The 27495-nt window shown below is 39.0% G+C and overlaps 1 protein-coding gene across 3 annotated transcripts; it reads left to right on the top strand.

The window, feature by feature from the left end:
- On the top strand, positions 1-27495 carry WDR47 (WD repeat domain 47). Of its 3 annotated transcripts, none has more exons than XM_057429222.1 (15): positions 1-125; positions 6523-6689; positions 8251-8334; positions 8876-8960; positions 10521-11323; positions 13596-13722; positions 16209-16387; positions 16493-16747; positions 18071-18146; positions 19271-19428; positions 22733-22902; positions 23813-23983; positions 24387-24518; positions 25214-25432; positions 26118-27495. In XM_057429222.1, the coding sequence occupies exons 2-15, from the start codon at positions 6532-6534 to the stop codon at positions 26258-26260; spliced, it is 2760 nt and encodes a 919-aa protein (XP_057285205.1). In that variant the 5' UTR covers positions 1-125; positions 6523-6531; the 3' UTR covers positions 26261-27495. The 3 variants fall into 3 exon arrangements, with proteins under 3 accessions (XP_057285205.1, XP_057285204.1, XP_057285206.1); XM_057429221.1 differs by lacking the exon at positions 1-125 and adding an exon at positions 5740-5894; XM_057429223.1 differs by lacking the exon at positions 1-125 and adding an exon at positions 5741-5894 and having other exon boundaries at positions 13596-13719.

Genomic DNA, 27495 nt, shown 5'->3' with positions numbered 1-27495 from the left:
CGGAACGGAACCGGAGTGAGGCCCTGACACCGGGCCGGGCCCGCCCCACCCTGCAGTGAGGCTTGCCGCCATCTTTTCCCTCACGCCCCGTTGGTGCTGCGCGAACGGCCCGCTGGGTTCCTCAGGTGAGTGTCGGGGGGCGGGACGGAGGACGAGAAGCCGGGGCCGCGTGAGTGTACGGGGCGGTGAGTCTGGGTCTGCGTCCGCGTCCGCAGTGGCGTGAGGTGGGAGCTGCCCGGCGCCCCGGAGACCGTGGGGCTGCCTTGTCGAGGGGCCGCGCCCCGTCTCCGTCGTACGGGGATGGCCATGCTAATGGGCCCGCGGCCGAGGGGAGCATCGCCGCGGCTTGCCGGCGACGCCCGACAGCCGCCGTCCCTTTGTTGTGGCACCCGCGGGTGGGCCGGGCCGGGCCTGGCCGGTGGGCCGCGGTGGCCGGCTCGGTGCTTGCCGGCGCCCCTGCCCCGGGGCGGGCGAGGGGTGTGCCCTGGCAGCGGGGCCGCTTCAGTGGAACGTCGGCTCTGCTGCGGCCCTGCCGGTGCTGAGCTGACATTGCCCACATGCTAATTCGGGCTCGGCGCTGTGTAATTAGTGCGGCTGCTCCGAGCCTTTTCTTTATAAGAGCTGGATTTCCTCTGGAATTGCATGTGAAGAGGAAAAAAGACTGGAGCAAGTGTGGGGTTTGGTGGTTTTTTTTTAAGCCGAAATATATTCATTGCTAGTCTGTAACTTGTTTGGATTTTTCATTTTACTAAATTTAACATGGAAGTATTGTATAATTTAATGTCACCTTTTTGGCATTCATGGTGCAGAAAGGTGTGGATAAAGAACGTGCATGTTGTAACCGGGATTGATGAAGGCAAAGAGCTCTGCCAGTCACTTCCAAAGCATAGTGAGATAAGGGTTGCTGTGGTGGATCTAAAGCAACAGCTGATCTAAGCAGGGTAAAAAAAAAAAAAAGGGTTACTAGAGGGCAAGCTAGTGAAAAACCTGTGTGAGGAAGAAAAGGCTGATAAGAGGGCACTTGGTTGCTGTATGGTAGAGCAGAAAAAGGTTTCAGTTACAGAGTTCAGCTGGGCAAACTTTGGTGAAGGTTTTCTATTAAGGCCTTAATGTGCTTAATGTAGTTCATTTGAAATAATGAATTGTGCTTTCTTTTGGAGTGAAGTGGGTTTCAGTGAGTTGTACTAACTGTTTGGAAAACAGTTGTAACAGAAAATAAATGGCTTGTAGGCTTGTTTGGGTTTTTTTCAAAATCTTTTGGTGTGGAATAGCTGGAAGGTGATTGAGGGCACATGAGAAAATGCCACTAAGAACTCGCTGGGCCTGAGTCCCTCACGGGGTCTGTGTAGCCAGAACTCAAGAGTGGTTTTTCGCCTGGCCCAAGATCCATATGTAAGTGACTGTGGAATGGATTAAAAGGTAAAATAACTTGAAGCAAAGCAGCTAGCTTTTTTAATATGTATTTCTTCTTCACGTTTGGTTTTTCTGTGACATAGCTCACAGAGATGCTGAGGTTATGGATATGCACTGCAGCTGTCATTGAAGTCAGTGAACCAAGACTTCTAACTAGGCATTGCTTCTCCCTTTAAACGTATCACTGCTGTCAGTGTGACACTCCAGATTTGAACTCTGATATTTTATTCTTGTATTTCTGAGTAATTAGAGGTTTTATATTCCTTGCCCTGTTCTGTGAATGTGTATTATATGAGTGATGTATTTCAAAAAATAAATAATGTGGGAATAACATTTATTTTAGAATTCCCTATTTACTTGTATTTCCAGAACATTAAATGTTACTTCAGCCTTCTAGTATATTAATGCCTATACGTTTTAAATTTCTTTTAAGAGATATAATCTAAAGAGAGGCTGGTTAGTGACTATTTTTTGACACTTAAAATTCATAAAGATTTTTCCGAATTAGTGTATTTCTGTGCATAACTATTCTTTTTTTAAATACTGTTTGCTGTGCTTGCAACACCATGAGAGGGTGCTTGCTGTTGGCGTGTTCTGAGAGCATGAGTAAGAACAGAACAAGGGTGAAACCTCTCTCTGGAAAGTTTAGGAGTAGGCAGCCTGTGTTACAAACAGCTTGTTTAAAGGACATGTTGTCTGCTGAAGATGTAGAGAAAACTTGTGCCAGGGTTTGTGGTGAGAAGTGTGTCTGTTTTTATTGATGCAGATTTATTAGGAGGAAAAGCAATTTAAATACAGAACTAGGAGAAGATGATAAGGGGGAGTGATGGGAGAAAAAAAAGGACAGGTGTGGAAAAGTACAGTTCTGGAAAGACTGGGTAAGATAAGCATTGTAGCCAAAACCTGGTTAATAGAAGGCACTGGATATGTTATGCTATAATACTTATTCACTTTCATTTATACCGCAAGCTAATGCTGTGCTCCAGTCATTCTTGAGTATTAGTGCTTGAGCTGATCAGATTGTGACGTTATGTGCCATATGGGCTGGCAGAAAGCACTATAGTGGGATGAACCAAGATACAGCTTGAGCTCTATAATTGAGTTTCCCTGCTGTTCTTTACTTTTTAATTATTATTTTTATTTATACACATATATGCATATTGCTGAATGTCAGAAAAACTGGTAGGGGTGACGTGTAAGCCTGTGTATTTTTATAATTTTATGATAGTATTACAGTGCTGCTTATTACTTTGACAGCACAATGCTCATAAGAGAAGTCTGAGCTCGTCAGCCAGAAACCCATTGACTACATGAAAATCTCCAGCAGATTTATTGTTCTTCTCTAGCTATTTGTATTGCTCTGATAGCACATGCACATTGAATATATTTATAATACTGTTAATGTATGAGCTTAACACTGTACTTTAACTCTGCTGAAGTTCAGTATCCAAACTATGTTTGGATATTACATCTTTCTTGACAGGCCTGCAGAAGTGCTGTGACTAGTCCCATATCAAATATGGAGGGTGGCCCATCATCCTTTTTCCTAATTTGTATGGGTAATTGTCATGGTTTAAGCCCAGCCAGTAACTCAGAACCATGCAGCCTCTTGTTCACCCCCCATTTTCTCTCCCCTCTCTGGGCAGGATGGGGGCAGAATGGAAAGAATTTAAACCCCATAGAGATAAGAACAGTCCAATAATGCAAGTATAGTATAAAACTATTACTACTCATGATAAGGGAAATAAGGGGAGAGAAAATCAAACTAAAAAGGAAATGGAAATAAACAACAATAAGCACAGGTAATGCACAATACAGTTGCTCACCACTCACTGACCAATACCCAAGCAGTGATCTGGGCCTTCTGGGTGACATCCCCCAGTTTATATACTGGGCATGACATGCTATTGTGTGGAATAACCCTTGGCTAGTTTGGGTCAGGTGTCCTGTCTCTGCTACCTCCTGGCTTGTTGTTCCCCTCCTCACTAGCAAAGGGTGAGAGACTGGAAAGTCCTTGAGCAGGGTAAGTGCTACTGAGCAACAACTAAAACTCCAGTGAGTTATCAGACTAAAGCCAAAACACAGAACTGCACCAGCTACTAGGAAGGGGAAAAATAGCTGTTACAGCTGAACCCAGGACAGCAATATAAATAAAGTGTTAGACTTGGCAAAGGCTTTATGTTCAGGACAAACCTGTTATTTTAAAACTACAGTGGAGAGGGCAGCTTTTTACAGGTGCTGATTTTTGCTTAATATAGTTGTACTCTGAAGCAAAGTACTGAGTGTTACGCTCTCTTTTTAAATCAATAGATTATATAAATAATTACTGTTAAGAAAATACTGAAACTCTGTAGAGTGACTTCCTATTTAGTCTTAAGTCCAGTAGATCCAGTTGAAAACAAAGCTGGGCTTGGAGTTCCTTTCTTCAAAGGGAGTCTTAGTCTGAATTTTTCTAGTAGTTTTACTTTGGCAAGGAAATGAATTTGGTTGATTTATATAAAACCCACCCGTGCAGAAATAAAAAAAAAAAAAGGAGAAAAAATGCAAGTGCATTAGGGGGATTTGGGGAATTAAAATGTTAATTATAAGCCATTGGTTAAATTTGTGTTGATTTCCCCCCCCCCCCCCCTTTCCTTCATTGTGTAAGGTAGGATTAAATTTTTCTCTGAAACAAAAAATCCATATCCAGTTGCTGAAAGGGGAAGTTGAAACACTGCTAAAACGTAAGGAAAAGGTATATTTCTACAAATTCTGGCTTTGGATTTATGTGTCTGATTTCTTTCCTGCAGCAAAGCTTTCTGCAAGCCAGATTTTAATTTCTGACTTTACTAGCTGAGAGTGGGTTCGTGGTCTCTAGGGTGTCCTGCATGAGACCCGTCACAGTGCTTGGTGATGGGAGTGTTCAGTGCCTGAAATGAGAACTGAGCCCAGCTATTTTACAAGAGAAGTAAGGCCATTCCATCTGGCACAATTAGGTCTCCCTTGTCCCAGAATAAACTATGCTGCTATAATCAAATGCTTTCCTGGTCAAATGTTCTGGCAAAGCCTTACTTGGAAAAAAGAGGCATACAACTTGAGGAAGATGGGAGAACTTGGGGATATAGATGATTAATACAAACCCCTGTTATTAATGCCTACTTTTTTGTATCACTTGAAGTTCATGAGCACTGGTTTATGATGATCAGTGAGAAGCTTCACTACAGTATTTCTCTTCTGCTCTTCTCCAGTAAATAAATAATTTGTTGTTAATAATTTATGAGTGGCTTACTTATTCAAACTTCTTATATGTATTCTTTGATTTCTGTTTACCACTTTCTGTGCATGTTTGCTAATATGAGATGGATAACTAGTTTATGGACTGCAGTTTGCCAAGGCTGAGGTGTCTGGGGTCTGCACCATTTCTTCATTTTTGTCTTGGGAGCTGCGTTATCCACACTTATTTGTCTTTGGGTGTTGCAGTTGCCAAATTTCTGCATAAGTAAATGATTATGTGAAGGAATTAAGTAGTGTTTCCATTTCCCCTTTGGAATTAAAAAAGAGATCAGCTGGGGTAATTACTGCTGTGGGCATCTTCCTCTTTAAGTTTATCTCCATTAATTTTTCTGATCACTGTTATGATCTCTCGTTTTTCCTTGGGTTATTGATGGTTCATCACTGATTGTGACTTCTTTTCTGTTCTTTGGTGCGTTCTCATAATCAGTTTTAGTCAGGTTAAGATGTGGCTGCTGCCAGAAAACAAAGCTCTGTCAGTTCCGTCAGTGTTAGTTCCCTGGTGTCCACAGAGTGATAACTTGTGCCTGGATCAGAGAGGTGATCTGGCCAGCCACGCAGTTCTGTGTGGGGTGCCATGAAGTGTGATGTATGGCTGAGTGCAGAGGTGAGAAGAGGGACTGCCCCTTTCTGCAGTAACATGGGCTTAAACTGAACTCCTCCTTACATGAAATTGCACTCTTGTAGCTGCTAGCTTTTTCTGAAGCACTCTGATGAGGCTATGCTGTGTGACTTGGCTGTATTACAGGGTTTTTCTACACATCCCCAGGTAGTTTTCAGCAGATCAACTTAGGAGCTACAGCTGTAAAGGTTTTTAGGTTTAAAGGTTTTTAAGGTTAAAAAATGAAGGTTAAAAAGATATGAAAAGCTGAACAGCTTCTACTTTAAGTCAGACTTAAGGCTTAGCCAGAAATAAAATTCATTTCAGGTTTCCTAAGAGAACCACATGCTAAAACTCTCATATCCTTGGAGGAATTGTATTGCAAAGGAGCTTGGATGTTGTATCCATGGGAGCTTTAACAAGCTGACTGCCAATAGCCAGAGCCTTGTCCTGTCACTCTCCCAGCTGCGTCTTCCTGATTTTCCTTTCTGCTGGCTGGAGAGCTCATTAGACCATTGAGCCACTTCAGCATATGAGCTGGTGGGAAGGCTGAGCCAACAACCCAGGTGAGGAGTGCTGAGGAAGGGTCAGAACATGCAGCTGGAGTCGGGTGAGTGAAGGGGACTCTGGCAGTCAGTGCTCAAGCTGGCTTAAGCCACCTTGGGTTTGCAGCTTCAGATTCTTCATGAAGTGTTTAGACAGAGCTAGGTTCTTCCTTCCTTTCATTCTTCCTTCTTATGAAGGAAGAAAACCTCTGCCTTAATTGTCATACACTACTTCAAAAAACGGGAAGGGGGAGACTGCATTTTTAGTGTGCTGTCTTTTCTGTATTTAAGTTTATGTGTAAGTTCTCTAGATAATGACAAAGTAATTGGCTGACTTTTATGCTCTTTGAACTTTGCTGTTTGCATTTCAGAAAGGAAAATTTTACATATTGCATACTTGGTAATAATAATGTTTTCATGCTGCAGGAGGATTGATTTCTGGTAGATTTGTTTATCTGGTGGCATGTTATGTGTAGGACAAATAAAAATACATGCAGATACATTGTTAGATTTTAATTGTGGCTTCATAATTAAACTCTTAAAATAAATTTCCCAATCTTGTCTGTTGAATTTTTGTAATGCTGTGGTACTCTGTCCTATAAAACCATTTGGTTGGTTTTTACTAGCCAACATTTCTTAGCCAAGCATAAAACAAGATACTGAACATAGCTAAAATTCTCTCTTCCAATTTAGGCTGCCATCATGACGGCTGAAGAAACAGTAAATGTTAAAGAAGCTGAAATAATAAAACTAATACTAGATTTTCTGAACTCAAGGAAACTTCATATCAGCATGCTGGCACTTGAGAAAGAAAGTGGGGTCATTAATGGCTTGTTTTCAGATGACATGCTTTTTCTAAGGTAAGACTTCTTTCTCTAGTGCTTCAATACCATGTATATGAAAATGTAGAGTGGGACTGTGATTCTGTGGGCAGCCCCATGCCACTAAACAGGAGGTGTTACTCCCTCATCTTATTCTGCTTCTTCCTGATCCCAATTCTTTGGCCCAGCCCTGCATCATATTTCAGCTTTGAAGTTAATGACATGTTTCTTAGAGCCACTTGAAGTAATAGACTAGGAGTCATCAACATGGGTTGACATAGATTTGTTTGTTTGTTTGCTTGTTTGTTTATTGTAACTTGGTTATTTTCTGGCACAATAATGAATTAAAGTGGGATCAGGTCTAAAAAAGTTTCAGTGCAAAGTGAGAGAAAGCTCATGAGCAGGAATAAGATGGGAGAGCAAGATCTGTTGGTCAGTGATCTGATACTATCTGCTTACCATGTCACATGGAACTGAATGTGTAGGTTATTAACTACTAAAATAAAATATTTTTAGAATATTCTAGTGCTAAGATCTAGAATGAGTGCAGTGGCTTACAGAGATTTTCCCCCAAAATATTACCTGCATTTCAAAGTATTACAGAGATTTATTTTAAATTTAACAATATGAAGGAGGTCTCTGTTATCGGCAAGGCATGAAAGTTGGTGCAATTTACCATTTAGGTTATTGCCCTTAAAATTATTAAAAGGAGTTGCTGTAGATGCACAGTAGGTTTTCTTTAGCACTGCTGTTCTGTATTTCATGCCGAAGAACTTTGTGGAAGCATGAGAAAATAATTTACTCAGCTGTTCTTAAGACTTTAAAAATTAATTTAATCACTGAACAGAATTTCTCACCTGGCTTCACTTTTGATTAAAATTACAGATATTGGAATGAAATTAAAGAAGATTTCAGTTGAAGTTATTAATCCTATTTGCTTGTTTGATTCTGCCTTAGTTAGAGTATACATCTTATAATAAAATCGCCCCTTCCTTGTAGATCAGGGCCTTTTATAGAGAACTGTGTGATGTGGGGGTATGAAGAAATTGAACTAATCCACCTGTACAGTCTAGCCCTGCTGGTCTTGGAGCTGGAGTTTTTGTGCTGGCATAGTTCCTGCCAAGTTGTTGCTCTTCTGTTAGTCTGAGAGCTGTGTGTTCCTCACCCCAACCCATCCCTTTATAAAATAGGCCCAGCAGTATTTATGCAATTAAAAATCACTCATTTTCAAGTCTGCTTTCATTCTTCAGGATGTATTCATTGAAGCAGTGTTATTTACTCATACTCTTCCTTGTAAGATTGATTTTGTCATTTCTGGAGCATTTTGTCATTTTTGATGTGCCTTTAAGAGTAACTAGTATTTGTTCTTCCAGTATGCAGTAATTAATACAAAATACTGAGAGACGGTATGGATTTTGTTGTTCTTAATAGTCGCATCAGACAGTCATCTTGGCATCTGTGCAAAGCGTTAACTTTTCAGAGCAGGTTGATCACCTGTTGTATATTTAAATAACTGCTGTTTATTTAAATGGGCTACTTACTTGGAAAGAAGGGTGTCCTTGCCCAGTAAAATTGAAGGAGTGACTCTTTCTTTTAACAGGCAGTTGATTCTTGATGGTCAGTGGGATGAGGTTCTTCAATTTATTCAGCCTCTTGAATGTATGGAAAAATTCGACAAGAAAAGGTAAAATAGAATATGTGTCAGAGTAGAATTTTTTGAGCTGTGGAATATACATGAATTTCCAAGTATTGTGGATTAAACCAGTAGCTATAAAACTTTCACCTTAGTTTATGGAGTTTTTCTAATCTCTACAGTTCCTACAGTGTGTGCTTGTGCTTTTAAACATAAACTATAGAAAGTATGTGCATACAATCTGTAGCAAGTTTTCATTTTCCATACACTTCAGGAGTGTGGTGCATGTTGTGGTGTCATTTTATAGTTTACTGTCTGCCATATTTCTTTGGAAGAAATTAGTATGATTACTATGCTTTTTTCGTATTAGCCTTCTAATATTTTAATATTTCTGAAAGCAATTGTTGAAGAAGGCATTTTCTGTTAAGATAGAATTTTGTGGTTACCAGTTTGTTAGAATTTGAGATCAGAATTCATTGTCACTGCAATTTCTGTGCCTAACTCAAAAATATGCTGTAAAATACCTTGCTTGTCTCTAAAAGAATGTTCAGCTACTGTATCGAGACATATATATCTCATTTCTCACCTGCAGATTTCGTTACATCATAATGAAGCAGAAGTTTTTGGAAGCCTTATGTGTAAACAATGCGATGTCAGCAGAAGATGAGCCTCAGCATGTAAGAATTGTCTCTTGTTTAGGATTTTTGTTGTAAGGAAACCTCTTGGGAGATTCTGGTTAAAGGCACAGCAGAAGCTCCTAGCTCTGAATACATACATTTTAGCTGTTAGCAAATGGTTTTATGAACAATGAGGAAAAAAAATTATATCCTTTGGAAATGAATGTGGTTCCCAGCTCTCAAATACAATTGTATATACAAGGGTTACTTCAAACTTAGCAGCATACACTGTGTTTGTTTGTAGTCCTGATCCTCATGTGTCCTTTAGGCCATTATGCTGAAGTACAGGGTTCTTTTTTCAAAAGTATTCTGAAGTAAACCTCAGAATCACAGAAATATATTGTTACAAGTGGTGAAAAATTTCAATTAGAATTCATCTTAAACTTAATTTCCATTGCTTTTAGAGAGAAAGGACACAGCTGTTTATTTGGAGGGAACAGATGGGTTCACAAAGGGCTGATTCAATTAGATGTGCAATCAGCAGGAGTTATGAACTTAGTCTTTCAATGTGGAAAGAGATGTCAACTCAAGTTGGCAAAGATGTGCAGATTGCGAAATTAGTTTTTCATATATGTTCTAATAGATTAATAGCAAATTTCTGGCAGAAAAGTTATTAAATAGAAAATAAGAATTCCAGTAGTCTTAAGACAATTGATTTCATTTTACAAACTCAGTTGATTGTAATTCTGTCCCATTATACATATATTGTACTGCAGGGTTTTCTCCTGATGGAGTAGAGAAAGCTGAAAGTAAGTCTAGCTTTGTAGTTGTAAAGGGAATGTGTATTCTAATCACTTAATCTGCGTCCTGTTACTAGATAGCAGCAGAGGGGAGGGGAATTCAGATTTATGTCCTTTATTTTTTGTTTTGAGTGTTACCAAATCTGTTGGCATGTTGTGGATGAAAGGCTGCTGTGTCAAGCAGATGCTAAGTAACATGGTTAAGTGGGAGTTTTATTATTTTTTTAAATCTTTGTAACTAAAATTGCCAAGTTCCGTGTACTTAACATGGTCTTGGCTTTTAGCTGTCAACAAGCTTTGTACTTGAAAGCCTTCTGTTCATTTTGCAGGTCTTATCGTCTGAGAACTTTTTTAACTTTTTTTTGATTGAAGAATAGAAAATCTCAATATAAAAGCCAACTCAGAGTTGCTAATCACCGGAAAATAGACAAGTCTTGAAGCCATTTATCACTCATTCCAATAGCTTTCTATAAAATAAATAAAAAAAAGGAGGAATGGGAAAATAAGTCAGTTGGCTTTGAGAATGGAAGTAACTTTTTGTACTATAGAATAATTGAATGTGTGTAAGTACAGGTTTACCATTTCAAGCCTGTCAAACCTGGAGTGACATGAAGAAAATGGGACTGGGTGGGAAGTTAAAGCACTCTGAAATTTGTCTGTGTTGTAACATTTGCATCAGCAATTCCAGACTCAGTATGCTGTTTCAATTAAAATACAAACAGTAATAAAGGAATGATAGTGGAGAATTTCTGCTACAGCTTCTTCTGCAACTGTTTTATTGTAACGTGTACTACAAACTACTCTGTTAATGTTTCTGTAGCTGGAATTTACAATGCGAGAGGCTGTACAGTGCCTACATGCGTTGGAAGAATATTGTCCCTCTAAGGAAGACTACAGTAAACTCTGCTTGCTACTGACCCTGCCTCGCTTGACCAACCACGCAGAATTCAAGGACTGGAATCCCAGCACAGCACGGGTTCACTGCTTTGAAGAAGCCTGCATCATGGTGGCAGAGTTTATTCCTGCTGATAGGAAACTGAGCGAGGCTGGTTTCAAAGCAAGTAACAATCGTTTATTTCAGCTTGTAATGAAGGGATTGCTTTATGAATGTTGTGTGGAATTCTGTCAGAGTAAAGCAACAGGAGAAGAAATCACAGAAAGTGAAGTGTTGCTGGGCATTGATCTCTTGTGTGGTAATGGGTGTGATGACTTGGACCTTAGCTTATTATCATGGCTTCAGAATCTGCCAGCAACTGTTTTTTCTTGCGCTTTTGAACAGAAGATGCTTAATATTCATGTTGATAAACTCCTCAAGCCTACAAAAGCTGCCTATGCTGATCTTCTGACACCTCTTATCAGCAAACTTTCTCCATACCCATCATCCCCAATGAGACGGCCTCAGTCAGCAGACGCTTACATGACCCGTTCCTTAAACCCTGCCTTAGATGGGCTGTCATGTGGATTAACAAGTCATGATAAGCGAGTCACAGACCTTGGGACCAAAACTTCTCCAATGTCGCACTCCTTTGCTAATTTCCACTACCCAGGAGTACAGAATCTCAGCCGAAGTCTCATGCTTGAGAATACAGAATGTCACAGCATTTTTGAGGAGTCACCTGAGCGGTAAGCACAACTGAAGCTATAGTTTCACTTTGGCTTATGTTGCATTTTGTATTAGTGGGTTATTGCCTTCACTGTGACTTTGAACATGATTGTAACATTGAAACATGATTTGATTGTTAAAAATCTGTTGTAATCAAAACTATGAATATGAGGAGTTTTCTTCCTTATGCTCTTATGATCAAAGTAGATTTCTATATTTTATCTTGAGCCTTATGGGTTCAATCTGGACTTTAATAAAGTTGAAATCCTAGCGCAGAGCACAGATCAGCTTGAATTATGTAATAAAGCCTAGCTAAGATTTGTGTTCAGTATTACTCAATTCTTTCATTCCAGATAACTAAAGGGAAACAATGGAATAGCTGTAACTTTTGTCTTCTTTCTCTATCTCATTATGACCTCAAGTGCCTCTAAATTTTGGTCCTGACAGTCTAAATGATTAATTATACTTCAGAAATTTACATATGGAAATAGTCCCAGTGAAGTCAGTGGAAATGACTATGTGCCATTTTGGCAGCATTTCTCCATCACTTAAATTGTTACAGTAGTAGTTCAGCTTAAATATTTACTTATTTTCCAAAACAAGTCTGAATAAGGCAGCTGAATATATAATGGTTTTATATTTGTCTTGGAAATAGTTGTGTTATGATAGTGTTGAATGCTATTAATATCATTATAAATGCAATGTAGACAGTAAAACTGACATCTCTCCTTAAGAACTGATGTCTGTATCAAAACTTTGTGCTTTTAACGCTCTGAGAGCAAAGTCCAGGTAAATAAAAGAAATGGTACTTGTAAATTAAGAACTTACCATCATGGTTTTGCTTGGCCTTTGTCTAGATCAGCTGTTAGTCCATTTCTAAATGTTATATCCATACTTCTCTAGAAAGCAGCTGCCAGGTTTTTTAGCTCTGGGGCAATCAGGGGTACCTAGCTCTGCACTTGGTTGCACTGGCCAGCAGAGGATGCTCTTAGAGTTGTGGTGCTTAATTCTGGCTCCAGTTGGTGAAATTGTCTAGTAGTTTTGCTTTACAGTAATAATCTTGTGTTAAGGTTGACAGCAGCTGTAATTAAACTCAATGAAAAAAACCAACAACAGTGTGCTTATGTCAGTTCACCAATGATAATGAAAATTTTTACACTAATGTATGTTTCCTGTGTCAGTATTAGAATAATTCTGCTCAGAGTTATCTTGTGAGCAAAATAAAGTGGTAACTTGCCACAGCTCTTATTTGTGTAAGTGTTTTCATGCAATGTTGTGACATTTGTTGTTCTTAACACGTTTTTTTATTAACACATCTCTTGAAGATTAGAATTAGCTTAAGGGGTTCATAGTTTTCAAAAATGCATTACATTTTTCAGCAGAAAATCCAATTTCAGATTAAGTGTCCAACTTAAATGGCAATATTTGCAAGGGTAGATGCTCAGAAGCTGAGTGATACATAAATCTAGCCCTTGGTTCATCACGCTGATGCACATGGTATTTCTCTTATAAGTCATATTCAGCAAGTAATTACTTGTCTTTTAGTCAGCTAAGTTACTGTTGTTTATACAGAGATACCCAGAAAGTTTAAGATAAATTCCTAAAGAGCTTTGCTCCAAGTCAGTGAAGAGGGCTTTAAGTTGACAAACATGAAGATGGGAATCCAAGACTCGTAATGTGTTCTGCACACTTACTGGTTGTTCCATGCAGAAATACTTGTATAATGAGCGAATAGCAAAACTTGCATAAACATTTTCCTTCATAGCACTTCCAGGAATGTTCAATGAAGGTCAGTTTAGAGTGAGCTTAAATTTAGGTGGAGTTCAGTTTAGGTGGAGCTTAAATTTAGATTGGTAGTGGTAATTAAACTATTATCTTGTAGAAGACATTAGTCACATAGCCTGTGTTCCATGCATGTAATTGTTTGACAATAGAGGATCTTGAATAAGTTGTTCGTTACAGGGTATATGAATCAACTGAAAGGGTAGAAACGAAGGAATTTGTTTACCCCATAGTGGTACAGCTTTTTGGAAAATGTGGGAACAAAGCACATTGGCTGGCTGTGCTTTTTGTTTGTTAGGGGTTTATTTAATTTGGTGCAAGCCATTTCTTAGGGAAAAAGTGCCTCTTGCACTTTCATATGTGTCTTCTGTGTTGTAACATAAGTAGTTTGCACACTTGTGTTAATCAGGTTTTACTCTAGAATGTTATATTTCTGTACTTACTAGGGGATTTTCTACTCTTATATTTTCTCAACTAAGCTTCTCTTCTTTTCCATGTTGCTGTAATAAGCGATACTCCTGTGGAACAACAGCATCCCATCGGCAGTGAGACTTCGTGCCAGAGTTCAGTTCCAGAAAATGAACCACTTAATGGAGCACAGAGTCAGGGATCAGCCAAACAAGAGAAAAATGAGGTAGTGATTGTTAGCTTAAAAATAATGAGGCGCTTGGAGCTGGGTTCTGATCACTTCATAAGAATTTGCCTTTGTGTTAAGAATTTCATGCATGACAATGGATTGCTTTGAATCCTGTTTTTACTATAGTAGGAAAGCTATAAGAATCTACTATTTTATGTAGAAATATCTGCTGTCATTTGAGTCTAATGCAAGCTTGCAGTGTTCCATTCAATAATGCTTGAGAATCTTCTTAGTGTTTTAGTGAGGAGTTTGATGTGTAGCCTGTCATTTTTGGTGTTAATACCAAATTCCAAAGGTCATCTTGCATAATTTTCTGTCTGGGACACAGAAATTACATTTTGTAGGGAATTATCCAATTTTGCCTTTGCTACTCAGAATCCAATATCATAACCTTTTTTTTGGGTTCATGTTTGAAGGCTTGTGCCTTGACTATCCTTTTTTGTTTTTTGTTTTTTCTCCTTAACAGCGATATGGTGACAGTGAAAGAACAGTTCAATAGGATAAAGTTACCTGTCTTTTTCCACAGCTTTAAATATCTGTTTCTTGATTCAGGAATGATGAAAAACATCGAGTATGCAATCAGTCTTCTTTGTAGACTCCAGTTTGATTTTCTTAATGAGACTTTGCCTTAGTTTATGACATCTATATGGTAATGAAAACCAGTTTAGTCTTCACAGGGCTATATTCTTGTAGACTCTGGATACTTGAGTGAGGCAATGGGGTCTACTGGAGGATTAGACAAGTCCTCCAAACTTGAGGACTTCACGCCCCTCAAGGACTCTGCTGAGCAACTTCTCTGCTGCAGCAGTATTGTGTATGCGCATTGGGAATAAGTGGAAGGTGGAGATTGCTTAGCTAGAGGTGTAATGGATCAGGCTTCAAAAGGCAAAAATCCAGATGCAGAATTTGTAGGACAGAATGAAGACAGAAGATGCTGTGCTGTAGGTGAAGATGTTGGCCAGACTATTCCACAGAAGTAGAAAAGAAGATAGTACCCATCCAATTTTACCTTGTTCTGTTTTCCACATTGTAGTGGTATATAGGTATACTGCGAAAGTAAGAAATTAACTTAAATTTCTTGAACAGCTTTATTTCTGCACTGTTCTTGAAGGGATTGAGTTAGAAGCCAGATTTTAAAGAGAACATCTAGGCAACATACCTTAGATTTAGGTGCTAGTTTCGGTAATAATGACACACAATCCAGAGCATCAAAGGGTTGAATCTAATTGCAACAAACACATATTGGTCATGGAAAGAAGTATAGAAAAGAATATACCTGTTGTTCAGAAGGATTATAACTCAGTGACTGGGGAATATTTCGCATATTCAAAATACAGGGAATTAATGCTTTCTAGATTTCTGGAGGTAACTGCTGAGTTAGTCAATTGCAAGTGTTCATCTTGGGAAACGGAAAACTGTAAATGTTTTCAAATGCAACGGGGCCAGAAAATCCAATATAAACCAAAATCAGTGTGTCAGAAAAGACAGAATCATCATGCAAGAGATTTTATTTACAAGAAATGAGAAGGCTTGTAGTTACAAAGAAGGATCTTCTGCATGAATTGGTTGAACTAATGCAAAGTTACCAGGGCGTCTTTATGCCACTTAGAATCATTAGATGACAAAGATGTCACTTTTGAAAATGGAAAAACAAAAAAACCCAACCCACCAATGTTTTTCCTTTTACTACTTTTTTCCTACCAGTTGGTAAATCTGCAGTTTGGCTGGGTTTTTTATAAAATGTATTGTACTTCAGTGTTGATAGTTTAGCGTTGGACTAAAGTGCTTTTGTTTTTTTTGTAGGGTGTTTCTGTTCATTTCTTACCTTGTTATCAACTGTTTTATGATGGTGGTGTTTGGAACTAGTGGCAAAAAAAAGAAGTGAGGATTGGGGAATGCAGAAGGCCCTGAGTCCTGGGGAGGTGGTGATGTGGGAAGCTAAAGATGGTACATGAGAGGAAAGAGGCTGTGAGAAAGACAGCTCAGGTGTTTGTGTCTGGTTCAGAAAGTGAGGAATTAGAACAAGGCACGAATTTCAAAAGTAAGATGTAACGCTTGGATAGACTACTTCAAGGCTGGCTATTGGGAGAGATAAATCAGTTCTGCTTGCTGATGGCAGGGAGGTTTCTGTGGCAGAAAATACTAAATTTGTAGTGAAAACAGAACTTGGAATTTGGAATGTAGTTTACACTGTTTTCTCATTTTTATCAGTTTCCAGTCTCTTGTTTGTTTTGATCTTTAGTACTTAAGTCTTGTAGGAAAGAGAAGTCTCCTCCTGAATTATGGCAGAATGAATTCAACAGTAAATATAGCACAGGCTGGCAGTGATTTACCTTTTTAGTAAGAATGACAACATTGCTGCTCAGAGGAGAATTTGCTGGGCCTTTTGATGCCTATGCTGAAATAATGAACCAGAAAGTGAGTATTTAGGTTAAATTCTGCAATTAAGTATCAAGTTTTCATCAGTAATTCTCATTTCTTTTTAGCTTCGTGATTCGACAGAACAGTTTCAGGAATACTACAGACAAAGGCTACGTTACCAGCAGCATTTAGAACAGAAGGAGCAGCAACGACAGCTGTACCAGCAAATGTTGTTGGAAGGAGGTGTAAATCAAGAAGATGGAGCTGACCAGCAACAGAACCTTACTGAACAATTTCTTAACAGGTTGGAGCTTTTTGTTGATTGTCCCTCCATCTACTCCTGTCCCTCCTCAAGTTCTCATAATAACCTGTTTTGGTGAACTTTATTTTTCCTGTCATTAATTCTTAGGTCTATCCAGAAACTAGGAGAATTAAATATAGGTATGGACAATCTTGGAAATGATGTACAAACACTTAGCCAGCAATGTAATGGGAGCAAAGGGAATGCATCTACCCATCCAGCAAGTAACTTCACAACGCCACCTTCAGATGGTAGTCCCAGGACAACTGGTAGCCAAAATGTTAGTACAAGCACTCCTCGGAAGTGTGGAGCAGCTAACCAGATACCCTTTCCTGAAGAGTCACCTGTTCAGGGGAGTCAGACGTAAGTTATATGAGACTGTTCAGGACTAGAAATACCCATCTGTTAACACAGTGGGAGTAGGTGTCAGGGTATAGTTTTAGTTATCAAATGAATTTGTCATTGACTGGGGATATTAGTTCATGATCAGTGTTTGCAATATTTTTATAGGGTTTATAAATTGTTTTGGTTTTAACTGTACACATAAGTGTTGTGGTTTAAGCCCTGTCGGCAAGTGAGCCATGCAGTTTCTACTCCCCCTGCCTTTCTTCCCTTCCCCCCCAGCCTCCCTGCTCCCAGAGAGATGGGGAGGAGAATAGAAAGAATGTGACTCCCATGGGTTGAAATAAGAACAGTCCAGTAACTAAGGTATAACACAAATCACTACTGCTACCACCAATAATAATAATGATAAGGGAAATAACAAGGGTGTTCCTGCTCCGGCAGGGGGATTGGACTAGATGATCTTTTGAGGTCCCTTCCAATCTCTAGCATACTGTGTGATACTGTGAAGAGAATATAACACCACTTGCCGAAACGAGCCCGACCGAGCAGAGAGTGCCCTTCCGGGTAACTCCCAGTTACATCCTGGGCATGACATGCTGTGGTATGGAATATCTCTTTGGCTAGTTTGGGTCAGGTGTTCTGTCTCTACTTCTTCCTGGCTTCCCCTTCTCCCTGGCAGAGCATGAGAATCACAAAGTCCTTGGTCAAACTAAAACACCAGTGTTACCAGCTCTGTTCCCAGGCCAAAAGTCAAAAACACAGTGCTGCATCAGCTACTAAGAAGGAGAAAAAATGACTGCTATTGGTAAACCCAGGACAATAAGAAATAGTGGTTTCTTTGTTATGGTTTACATTTTATGCTCATTTTTTATTTCTCACTTTTATTCCATCTTATAGTTCTTGTCATTTTGTGTTCTACTAAGTTTCTAGAAGCTTTTTTTATGAAGTAAAAACTAGATGGAGAGAGAGGCAGGGCAGAGTGGGACTGGGACTTTTTTCTGTTAACTAGTGCTGACCTGAAAGCAGCAACCATTTTTTCCCTGTGTGTATGTATATGTATATATGTATGTCATAGGGTGAAAACAAATATCTTTAACTTGCATTCACTGTTCAATGCCCAGAGCTGCTGCTAAAAGAGCAGCCCCTTGTAAATATAATAGTTTAATGATAAAGAATTGAACATTAATAACCTGTGTCCACATAAATTACTTGTGAGAATGACTGAAACTGTAATTCAGTCCAAAAATTACTTAAAAACAAATCTGTCCCTGCTCTTAGTTTGGGGTTAGGTTTTTTTTTCCCCTGTCTTCTTGTGAATTTAAACTCTCCAAATTAAAACAGCGTATCAGAACATGCTGCCACTCAGCCCCATTTGGAAGACTCTTCAGGGAATTTAACAAGGACAAGAGGAGATGAGGTGAGTTTTCTTCACAACTTGTGTTTTCACGAGATTCAGTATTTAAACCTGACCATGTGACATCCCCTCATCGTTAATAGGTATTTAGAATGAATTTTGGTTGATGCATAACCTTCAGAATCACAGAACCGTTGAGAAGGGACATCTAGATTTTGGGTCCAAACCCACTGCCCAAAGAAGGCTCAGTGAGAGCATGTTGCCTGGGGCTGTGCCCAAAGTTCTGAGTATCTCCAAAGATGGAGACTCCATAATCTCTGTGGAGAACCTGTATCTGACCACCCTCATAGTAGTTCTACAATGACAAAGTTTAAATGAAATTTCCTGTATTTCAATTTGTGTCCATTGCCTCTTGTCTTTTTACTGGGTACCAATGAGAATAGTTTTGCTCCTTTCTTCTTCACTCCTCCTGTCAGGTACTTATATAAACTGATGAGATTTACACACGCAATTCCCATGATAAGCCCTTCTGGTCTCAAGGCTAAACAGTCCCAGCTCTCAACTTGTACAACAGAGATTCCAATGGATGTCTTTTATGTCCATTGTTTTATGTTTTCCAGGTTGAAACTTTGATTACTGGACTGCAGTCAGTGTGGTCCAACGTTAGAGAAGTAACTTTGCAATGAATACATTCCAAAATTTCTGCATCAGATAAATAAAAGAAATAAATTGATAAAGGTGGTGATGAAGTTGTCAGGAGGATGATGTGATAAAGATGGCTTTCTGGTATCTACAGGATGAAAAATGGATTCTTATGTTTAGTATTACATTTGTTTTATGAACTGTGTTTATGACTTGGACTGTTTTCAGTAAAAATGGAGCTTTGTTCCCCTTGCAAATCAAACATGTTTACACAGAAGTAAACTTTAATATCATGTGTCTGAGATGGGCTGTTTAGAAGAACAAAAGCTGTTGGAAGCCTGGAAGACAATGATAAATGTTAATCTAATGTTAGTGAGCTGATTTTTAGTGTGCTATTCCTTGACCTGGAGTAGACAATTGTGTTGAGGCTGGTGGTGCTATTTTGGTACAATAGACTTATATTAATCTACAAAACAGTTGCATCCACTTTTAAATGTCCGATTTTATGATGGAGAACCTAATTTGACTGTTGTCCTTTTACACAGGATGACAAATCAAAAAAGCAGTTCATTTGCATTAATACTCTAGAAGACACACAAGCTGTCAGAGCTGTAGCCTTTCATCCCAGTGGGAGTTTATATGCTGTTGGCTCCAACTCGAAAACTTTGAGAGTTTGTGCCTATCCAGAAGTAATTGACCCAAGGTAAGAAATCTTGTGGAATCATTTGCTTTTCTGTATCATAGCACCTCTTTCACTGCTGCTACCTGTACATTTCACACCTTTATTTTGATTTTGTAATAATGCAGTGCTCTCGTTAGAAACACGAGCTGCCAAACAAAAAGGTGCGCTTAAGAACGTGTGTATTTGTAGGTTACAGTTTTGGTCTCCCATTACAGGCAAGATGCCAGCACAGTACCACACCTCTCCTTATAAAAGTGTTATCTTTGTCTCAGCAGGTAGGCCTTTATGATTTCACTGTCATGCCTTCTGGTTTTGATATTCCAGCTGTAAAAGCGGGAGAAAGCATGTCAGTTCTCAAGCCAGCACAAGTTGGGCTTTGGGAGATACAGTTTCTGGCAGGAGGAGAGACTTTAACAGTAGAGAAAGCAGTATCTTCCTCAGCTTCCATGGCTAAATTTGCCAGAGCATGTCTGTTGGCTCATTGTTACTATAAACATTGTTGTCCTGATACTTAGGTTCCTTGACAGGAAAAGCTTCTTTTGTGGTTTACTGTGTGCCTGTGTTTTTCTGGTTTATTTTCATTCATTTTTTACTGGGGAGAGGAAGGGATTTTTTTTTTCACTTGGAAATAAATATTTCTGTCTCAATTTTGTCTGTGTTCCAGTTAGGTGATCTTGGAGTGGGGAAGAAATGCAGGCATCTAAAATCTCACAATTTTAGGAGGAGCTACAAGCATGCACAGTGACATACCAGGGACAGCTTCCAAGTTTATGACTCATGTTTAGGCTTCCAAAAGGTTCAAACAGTAATCTGATGTTGGTTTTTTCTTTTTCTCCTTAAATACTATTGTAAGGTGGCTTTTCAAGTTTAACTGCAAATTATTTTTTGCCATTACCTGAATAAAAAATCCATGTTGACTTCTCCAATAGTGGGTGCAAGCTGACTTGGTGGGCTTCAAGCCCAGAAAACCTCCTCTTGGATGGTAAGCAGTGCAAAACTCTCCCAGTAGAATGGATGCTTCTGTATTTACCGTGGTCTACTCTCACACAGCTTGTTATTGTAACCATTGGGGAAGGTTAGATTGATTCTGCAGCCTTAGTCACCAAGTTACAGTGCATGACCTAATGTGACGAGTGACATACTGCGTCTGGATATGAAAGAAATACTGAGATTTCCTCAGTTCTGAGCTTGTACTTCTTAGTGTTGTTTTTTTTTTCTCTTAAGCTTAGAGTCTGCCAAAAACATTTCATCATGGGATTTACAAGTCAACAGACAGATTACATTATCTTAAAGATACTCTAATCTTTGGAACAACCAGAGTCTAGACATGCCTTCAGGATGTTTCATGGTTTTCAAAAAGCTATAATTGTGTACCCTATCTGGTAAATAGTTGCTTAGTTGTACAGCAGAGTTTTGTTGGGATTTCTTAAAGCTTTTTTTTGAATTGTCTGTCAAACTGCTGTATGGTTCAGAACCACTTGGTTTTGGTGGGGTTTCCTTGTTTGTTTTGTTTTTTTCTTTAAAGGTACAAGAGTAGTGTGCTTTTTTCCATAGGTTTGAGATTAAACATTTATAGATATACACTACAGTTTGGCAGTTTTTTGCTTAAATAATCATAGTGCTTCTATGCAGCTGGTTGGCAGCATGTGGTCTCTGTGCTAGGTAGGTGCTCCCATGTCCTGACAAAGGCAGTGATTCTCAGCTGCTGCCTCTACCTCTTAAATATAGTGAATCCAGATTCTGTGTGACATAGAAGGCATTAGGCCATTTAAGAAGCTCTGTAGTGTGTGCTGAATGGTAGTCCCAGTGTAGAAAATTTATCATGGATATTCTCTTTGGCAACAAATAAAATTAACTTCCATGTAAACTTATTTTTGTATTCTTTACTAAAACCATGTTTCTCAAAAGTTTTCAAACAGGCTTAGATGATTGTCTTCTGTTTTGTCTCTGCCTCTTCTGTTCAAGTATTTACAGTAGGTTTCTGAATTTTTCAATAGCAGTTGAATTTGTTGACTTTGTTGATGTTACTGGAGTGAATGCATCAAGTTAGATACAGCAGTATTTCATCTTAATCACTTGACTATGTTCTGCTATAGGAACAGAGAAATAACATTATAGGAAGTTAATCAGTTGAAATAGAAGAAATGTGTATTAGTGGGACTGTTCCTTTCATTATAGCTATGTGTAAAGCTGATCTGGCTTCAGAAATAAGAATGTAGATTATGTTTAGATGCTGTGAAGATTCCTGCATTAACATATAATTGTGATGTGTGATCCTTGCACAGACTGCTCTATTAGATTTTCTAATAGATGGGTGAAGCTTTGAGAGTTACGTTGTACAACAAGTAATATTCAATACACAGCTCATAATGACGGACATGTATGAGTGCGTTGCTTTGTTGTATGGTTTTCTGTTATTTAGTGGTCAAAGAAGAGACAGTATTTGACTTAGGGCAGCATTATTCTGTGTCCTCCCATGCAGGGTTAACACAGAAGTATTTTTTTGATCCTTCAACCACTCTAAGTGCTTAACTAGTCTCGCTCATCCTGTCAGAAAGGATGACATAGACAACAGCTTTTTGGATAAAACAGCAGGCCTCAGTTTTGATAGTTACAGTACTACTAAGCACAACAACAGCCCCAAACACGAGTATATGGAGCCCAACCATAATTATGCTGTCATACCAAACAAAATCCCCAGTTAGGGATCATCATGTCTGGTGGGTGGGAAATGGCAAGAGAAACATCTATCTGTACACACATAGAGGTTACACAGGCTTCTGATTTCTGCTTTCAAGAATTTGGATTTTCCAGTCTGTATCCTAATGGTTTAGTCCCAAACACAGCCTTTAGCCGTAGGAGCTGCACGGGCTACCACTATAGGTGGTGTGTGTCTTACGAGCTTTCTTCGCTTACTGTTACTTAATGGAACTCAAACATGTTCAAAGATGGCCGTGGGATCAAGACTGAAGCATGAAGGGTGTAAAGAAAAATGCTGGCAATTTAGATCTTGGGGGATAAGGTTTCATTTTTATGTAGCTAATAATTACTGTATTTTATCTGTATTAACCTTTTATAGATGAAGGAACTGTGTAAGTTCTTTTGCATGTCCAATCACAAATACAGTGGGAACATTAGGAAAAACTGAGAAAATGGGATGGAGAAGGTTCTTTTGTTTTGTCTTAGATCACATGTATGTTTCAATGCGAACCATAGAATGTATTTCATGTTATCCAAAAATGGTATTTTTATTTTAGAATACTTTTCCTCAAAAATAACAGGAAATTCTATATAATTTTTTTTTACTATTTTATTTTTTTCCTAGTGCTTACAACACTCCTAAACAACCTGTAGTTCGCTTCAAAAGGAACAAGCATCATAAAGGATCAATCTACTGTGTAGCCTGGAGTCCCTGTGGACAGCTGCTAGCTACTGGTTCTAATGATAAATATGTGAAAGTACTGCCTTTTAATGCAGAAACCTGTAATGCAACAGGTACTGTGTGTGTGTCTAATGTAAAAAAACAATTTTTAATCATTTGTACAGTGTTTGCAAAGCTTTTCAAAAGACATTGATTATGTAGTTCATAGGTTTTTAGCTTAGTCTGTTTTCCTCTTCACCATCACCATAGTCTCTTCCACCATGACTGTAGTCTGTCCAGCAAAGAGCCGCTAGGTGGTTGAGGATTATATTTTGGATTTTGGTCAGTTTCAGTTCTGGCATTTTGGGTTTGTTTTGCGAGTCTCCCTGGTGTGTTGCTGTCTTCTGGTACCTTCTGTCCCCCTAGATACGGTAAAACCAGCGGGTGTTCTTGCCCAACTCTAGTTCTTGATTGTTAGTAGAAATTTATTTCCAATTCCCCTTTTTCTTGCCTGGTTCTGTCATCTTTTCCTCCATCTTGAAAGTTGAAGACTTCTCTCCCAGCAAATACTATTTTCTTTGCCCAACCCTCCTAATGAATATGCTGAATATGGCTCTTATCTTTAATGTTGTGAATTGAAGCTGTCTTGTCCCATGTGGTTCAGGGTTCTCAATGCTCCTTCCCTCATGGTAGAGAAAGCCCTTTTAGTTTACCATTGCTTAAAGAAAGAAATAAATGTACTCTGTAAACCATGGCTGGAATTGGCTGGGGAGACGGCCTATGTACATTTTGCTTGAGCTTTAAGAACTGTAAGAAGCTCAAGCAACACTTGGAAATAAGATCCTGAGACATTTTATTTGAACTCTAGTAACTATGGAAAGTGTATAAAACTCTAGTATTGTATGGAAAGTGCGCAACAATATTTTTACTTGGTAGTATACCCACCCCCGCCTAAAACAGTTTGCATTACCTCTGTAGCTACTTTAAAGATTGCAGCACCAACAGTGATAAACATTTTGTTCCTTGCTTTTTAAATGAGTTTAGGACCAGATTTGGAGTTCAGCATGCATGATGGGACAATCAGAGACCTTGCTTTTATGGAAGGCCCAGAAAGCGGTGGTGCTATTTTAATAAGTGCTGGAGCAGGAGACTGTAATATTTACACAACAGACTGTCAGCGAGGACAGGGCCTACATGCTCTAAGTGGTCACACTGGTATGTATGTTGTCACTTCTCTTGAGTACTTTGAAAGTCTGTATTACATTATAATGAAGTCGTTGGTTGGTTTGTTGTTGGTGGGGTTTATGTCTTTTTTTTTTTTCTTTCTAGCAAGACTATGTTTTTCCCTCTCCAGATAGCTCTTAAAGTATTTAGAGGGGAGGTGGGGAGTGTTTGTTTTTGGATATGTTGGCTGTTAATTTAATGGAGGGAGCACATGCTTCATTCCAGAGAAGATGCAGAGCTGGGTATTGCCTATACTGTTGGCATTTTAGGTCGTGCAGCAGGCAGGTTTCCCACAGCACTGTTAAATCTCTGAATGCAAAAATAGAATCAGAACTGTAATATTTCATTGTTTGATTACTGATACTTGATGAAATAAACAAGTTCTTGTTCACAGGTCATATTTTAGCACTTTATACGTGGAGCGGCTGGATGATTGCATCTGGATCCCAAGATAAGACTGTAAGATTCTGGGATCTGAGAGTGCCAAGCTGTGTTCGTGTTGTGGGAACAACATTTCATGGAACAGGTAAGGCTTTGCTATCCTGCTTCTGACCATTCTTGCATAAAAATACATTTCAAGATGTCTAAGTAGTATAGAGTGAATGGAAGGCTTTTTGCATCGCATAATGGGGGTTTGGCTTTAAGAGACAGTTGTGAGGAGATCTTTAACTCTGTGTTTGTTGGTGACTGTTTCTTTTAAGTCACATTTCCTTTGTCTTGACTCAAAACAGCCACTTCCAAGTACATTAACATTAAAAAAAAACCAAACAGAACCGTTTTGGAATCAAAGGCAAGGGTAAGAAGAAGCAGCCATTTCTTCGATTTTACTCTGGTTACTTATACTCTCTAGAAACCTGCACAAGGATTGTTAAAGAACTACTTGGGTTCAGTTTTGGTTTTTGGAATCAGGGGCTTGGGGGAAGAGGGAAGGAGGATGTGGAATTCCTTGCATTATTTATACATTATTTCATATTTCCTCTGACAAAACAGTTACTTAATGGTGGCTTTGCTACCTTCTGGTGTGACCTATGGCTTCAGAGTTTTAAGTGCTAGAACATAATAAATTGTCTTACTTTAAGATAGCAGTAGATAGGTAGGGTCAGCTTAAGGTTAAGGCCAGCATTTGGTATTCCTACACAAAGTATTACGCAATTATTCACAATGCATTGTTACTAGAAAAGGGCTATCTGCACAACTGTACATGTGTGTTTTCTCCTATAGGAAGCGCTGTAGCCTCAGTAGCAGTTGATCCCAGTGGCCGTCTCCTGGCTACGGGGCAGGAGGACTCCAGCTGCATGCTGTATGATATTCGTGGAGGACGGATGGTGCAGAGCTACCACCCGCACACCAGCGATGTCCGGTCTGTTCGCTTCTCCCCGGGGGCACACTACCTGCTCACAGGATCGTATGATATGAAAATAAAGGTGACAGACTTGCAAGGTAATGTACTGCAAAGAGCATAAGGGCAGTTTCTGATTTGGTATTTTTAATATTGAAGCTGTAGAGAACTGGGTTCAAATACCAGGTTTTTGGTAAAAACGGGACAAGAGAGTAGAGCTTTGAAGGGTTTGAAATGTATATAAATGCGATTGTGTCTGGTATTTGGAAAGTTGTGTTGCTAAGAATGTGGGCTATGAACTAAATCTTGCTTTGGGGAGGGGGTTTGAATATTGGAGAAGAACTAATTGCCACTGTTTGCTGATGAAGTGGCCATTGCTTTCAGGCAGCAGTCATAAAATGGACCTTTTAAAAAAGAAAAACAGAATGATAGTGCTTATTTTTGGGGGAAGAGCTGAGAAGAGAGGGGATGTTGGGTACATCTTAGCAACTTGATGGGTTTGGACCATTAAATTTTAATCACATGGTGTGAAAATTGTGAATTCCTGTATTTCAAATTTGTAGTGTCCAGTAATGCCTAAAAACTGGAACACTGGGGCCTTGTATTATGCTCTGTGTGTGAGAGAGAGAGAAAGGGGTCAAAGTATGCTTTGTAAGATGAAATATATATTACAGTTTAGTAAACAAATGGGAGGGGAGAAAGAAAACAAAAAGGGAGGGGCACATCAACAGAGAGCTGGGATATAAATTCATGACATGACTAATGATTGATGTTCCTCTGCTACAGGAGACCTCACGAAGCAGCTTCCTCTGATGGTGGTAGGAGAGCACAAGGACAAAGTTATTCAGTGCAGGTGGCATACGCAAGATCTCTCTTTCTTGTCATCCTCTGCAGACAGAACTGTAACCCTTTGGACCTACAATGGCTAGAGTGCAAAGGCAACCTATGCAGCTAAAGCACAGAGACCTGAGACTACAGAACTGTAAAAACCAAGTAATAATAATTAGGCACTGGGAGAGCAGCAGTTGAGCAGGAGAGTGTCTTACCGAGAGGAGGGGTGCTTGTCACAGATTTCTCTGGTTTCTAGGAGGTCTTGGTGTTTTTTGTATATTCTTTTGCAGTGCTTTCAGTCTTCCATGTGAACTCATGCTGCTGTGACCTATTGTAGTCTTGTTGCCAAAGTCTATGAGGAGAACTCTTCCGTTGTTGATGTGCACTCTAACCTGAATGATGTGTTTACAGTTTGGTATTAATTGCATTCCTTGGTCTTTGCCTCAATGAGAGTTTTATATAGAAACTGACGTTGGACAACACTTAAGTCTGTATGTAACTAGTTACACACACACACGTAAAACATGAATTACTACCACTGTTTTTTCAGATCTGTTATATTCAGCACTCCTCAAGATTCAAACTTTGTAACATCTCCACAACTTCAACGTTTTTAGTGATGAATTCTGAACTTCAACAGTGACTAGGCAGTAACTGCATCTTGATGACGGTCTGGTACATAGTGTGGGGGTTTACTTTCTTTTCGTCTAGACTGGGGGAAATGTTGCTGTTTTTACTACATGACATTGTTCTGAGCAAGCTAACATGTTGGGAAAAGTAAAATATCAATTTTGGGGTTTTCCTATTTGTTTCTTTAGAAACATATATTTTACTTTTTGAATGCAACAGAATACCTCTGTGTATAATGTACTGTAGAAAAGAGTGAATTGGCAGCAGTTGTCACAGTGAGCTTAATGGCTATCAGTTTTTCAAGTAAAAGGGATACCATTAATGCTATAATAGAAACCAGCATGGCTTAAAATGCTATGTCTGCATGATAATTTAAGACTTGTTTAAATTCCCAGTTCAGAAGCTTATCTGAATTTTATTTCTTGCACTGTTTATGTATGGGAAATGGCGGTTTTATTTCTACAAAACTTTAGATTCTAATGTTTGTTTTGTTATATTTTCATATTGTACAGTTCCTTTTAAAAATATAAACTTCAACCTTAGGTTATTTATTTATTTGAACTGCAGTTAAGTTTTGGGTTCTCTTGGTTACTAAGTTATATGTGCACTGTAGCAAGCATTTTTAACTATCGTATAAAAGTGGAAAGGTAACTATAGAAGTGTATCTGTGCTATAATCTCAATAAAGACCTCCAACACCTGCA

The sequence above is a fragment of the Pezoporus wallicus genome, unplaced genomic scaffold, assembly GCF_028554395.1.
Source record: "Pezoporus wallicus isolate ANWC-B61680 ecotype Strahan unplaced genomic scaffold, APGP_CSIRO_Pwel_v1 contig_593, whole genome shotgun sequence".
Lineage (NCBI taxonomy): Eukaryota > Metazoa > Chordata > Aves > Psittaciformes > Psittacidae > Pezoporus > Pezoporus wallicus.
The sequence above is the reverse complement of the archived record's forward strand: the minus strand, read 5'-3'. Positions and strand labels throughout refer to the sequence as shown.

Coding starts and splice junctions, on each gene's coding strand:
- WDR47 (XM_057429222.1), top strand. CDS start 6,532: ATGACGGCTGAAGAAACAGTAAATGTTAAAGAAGCTGAAATAATAAAA. Junction 8,335..8,875: donor GAAAAATTCGACAAGAAAAG/GTAAAATAGAAT, acceptor TCTCACCTGCAG/ATTTCGTTACATCATAATGA. Junction 24,519..25,213: donor AACAACATTTCATGGAACAG/GTAAGGCTTTGC, acceptor TTTCTCCTATAG/GAAGCGCTGTAGCCTCAGTA.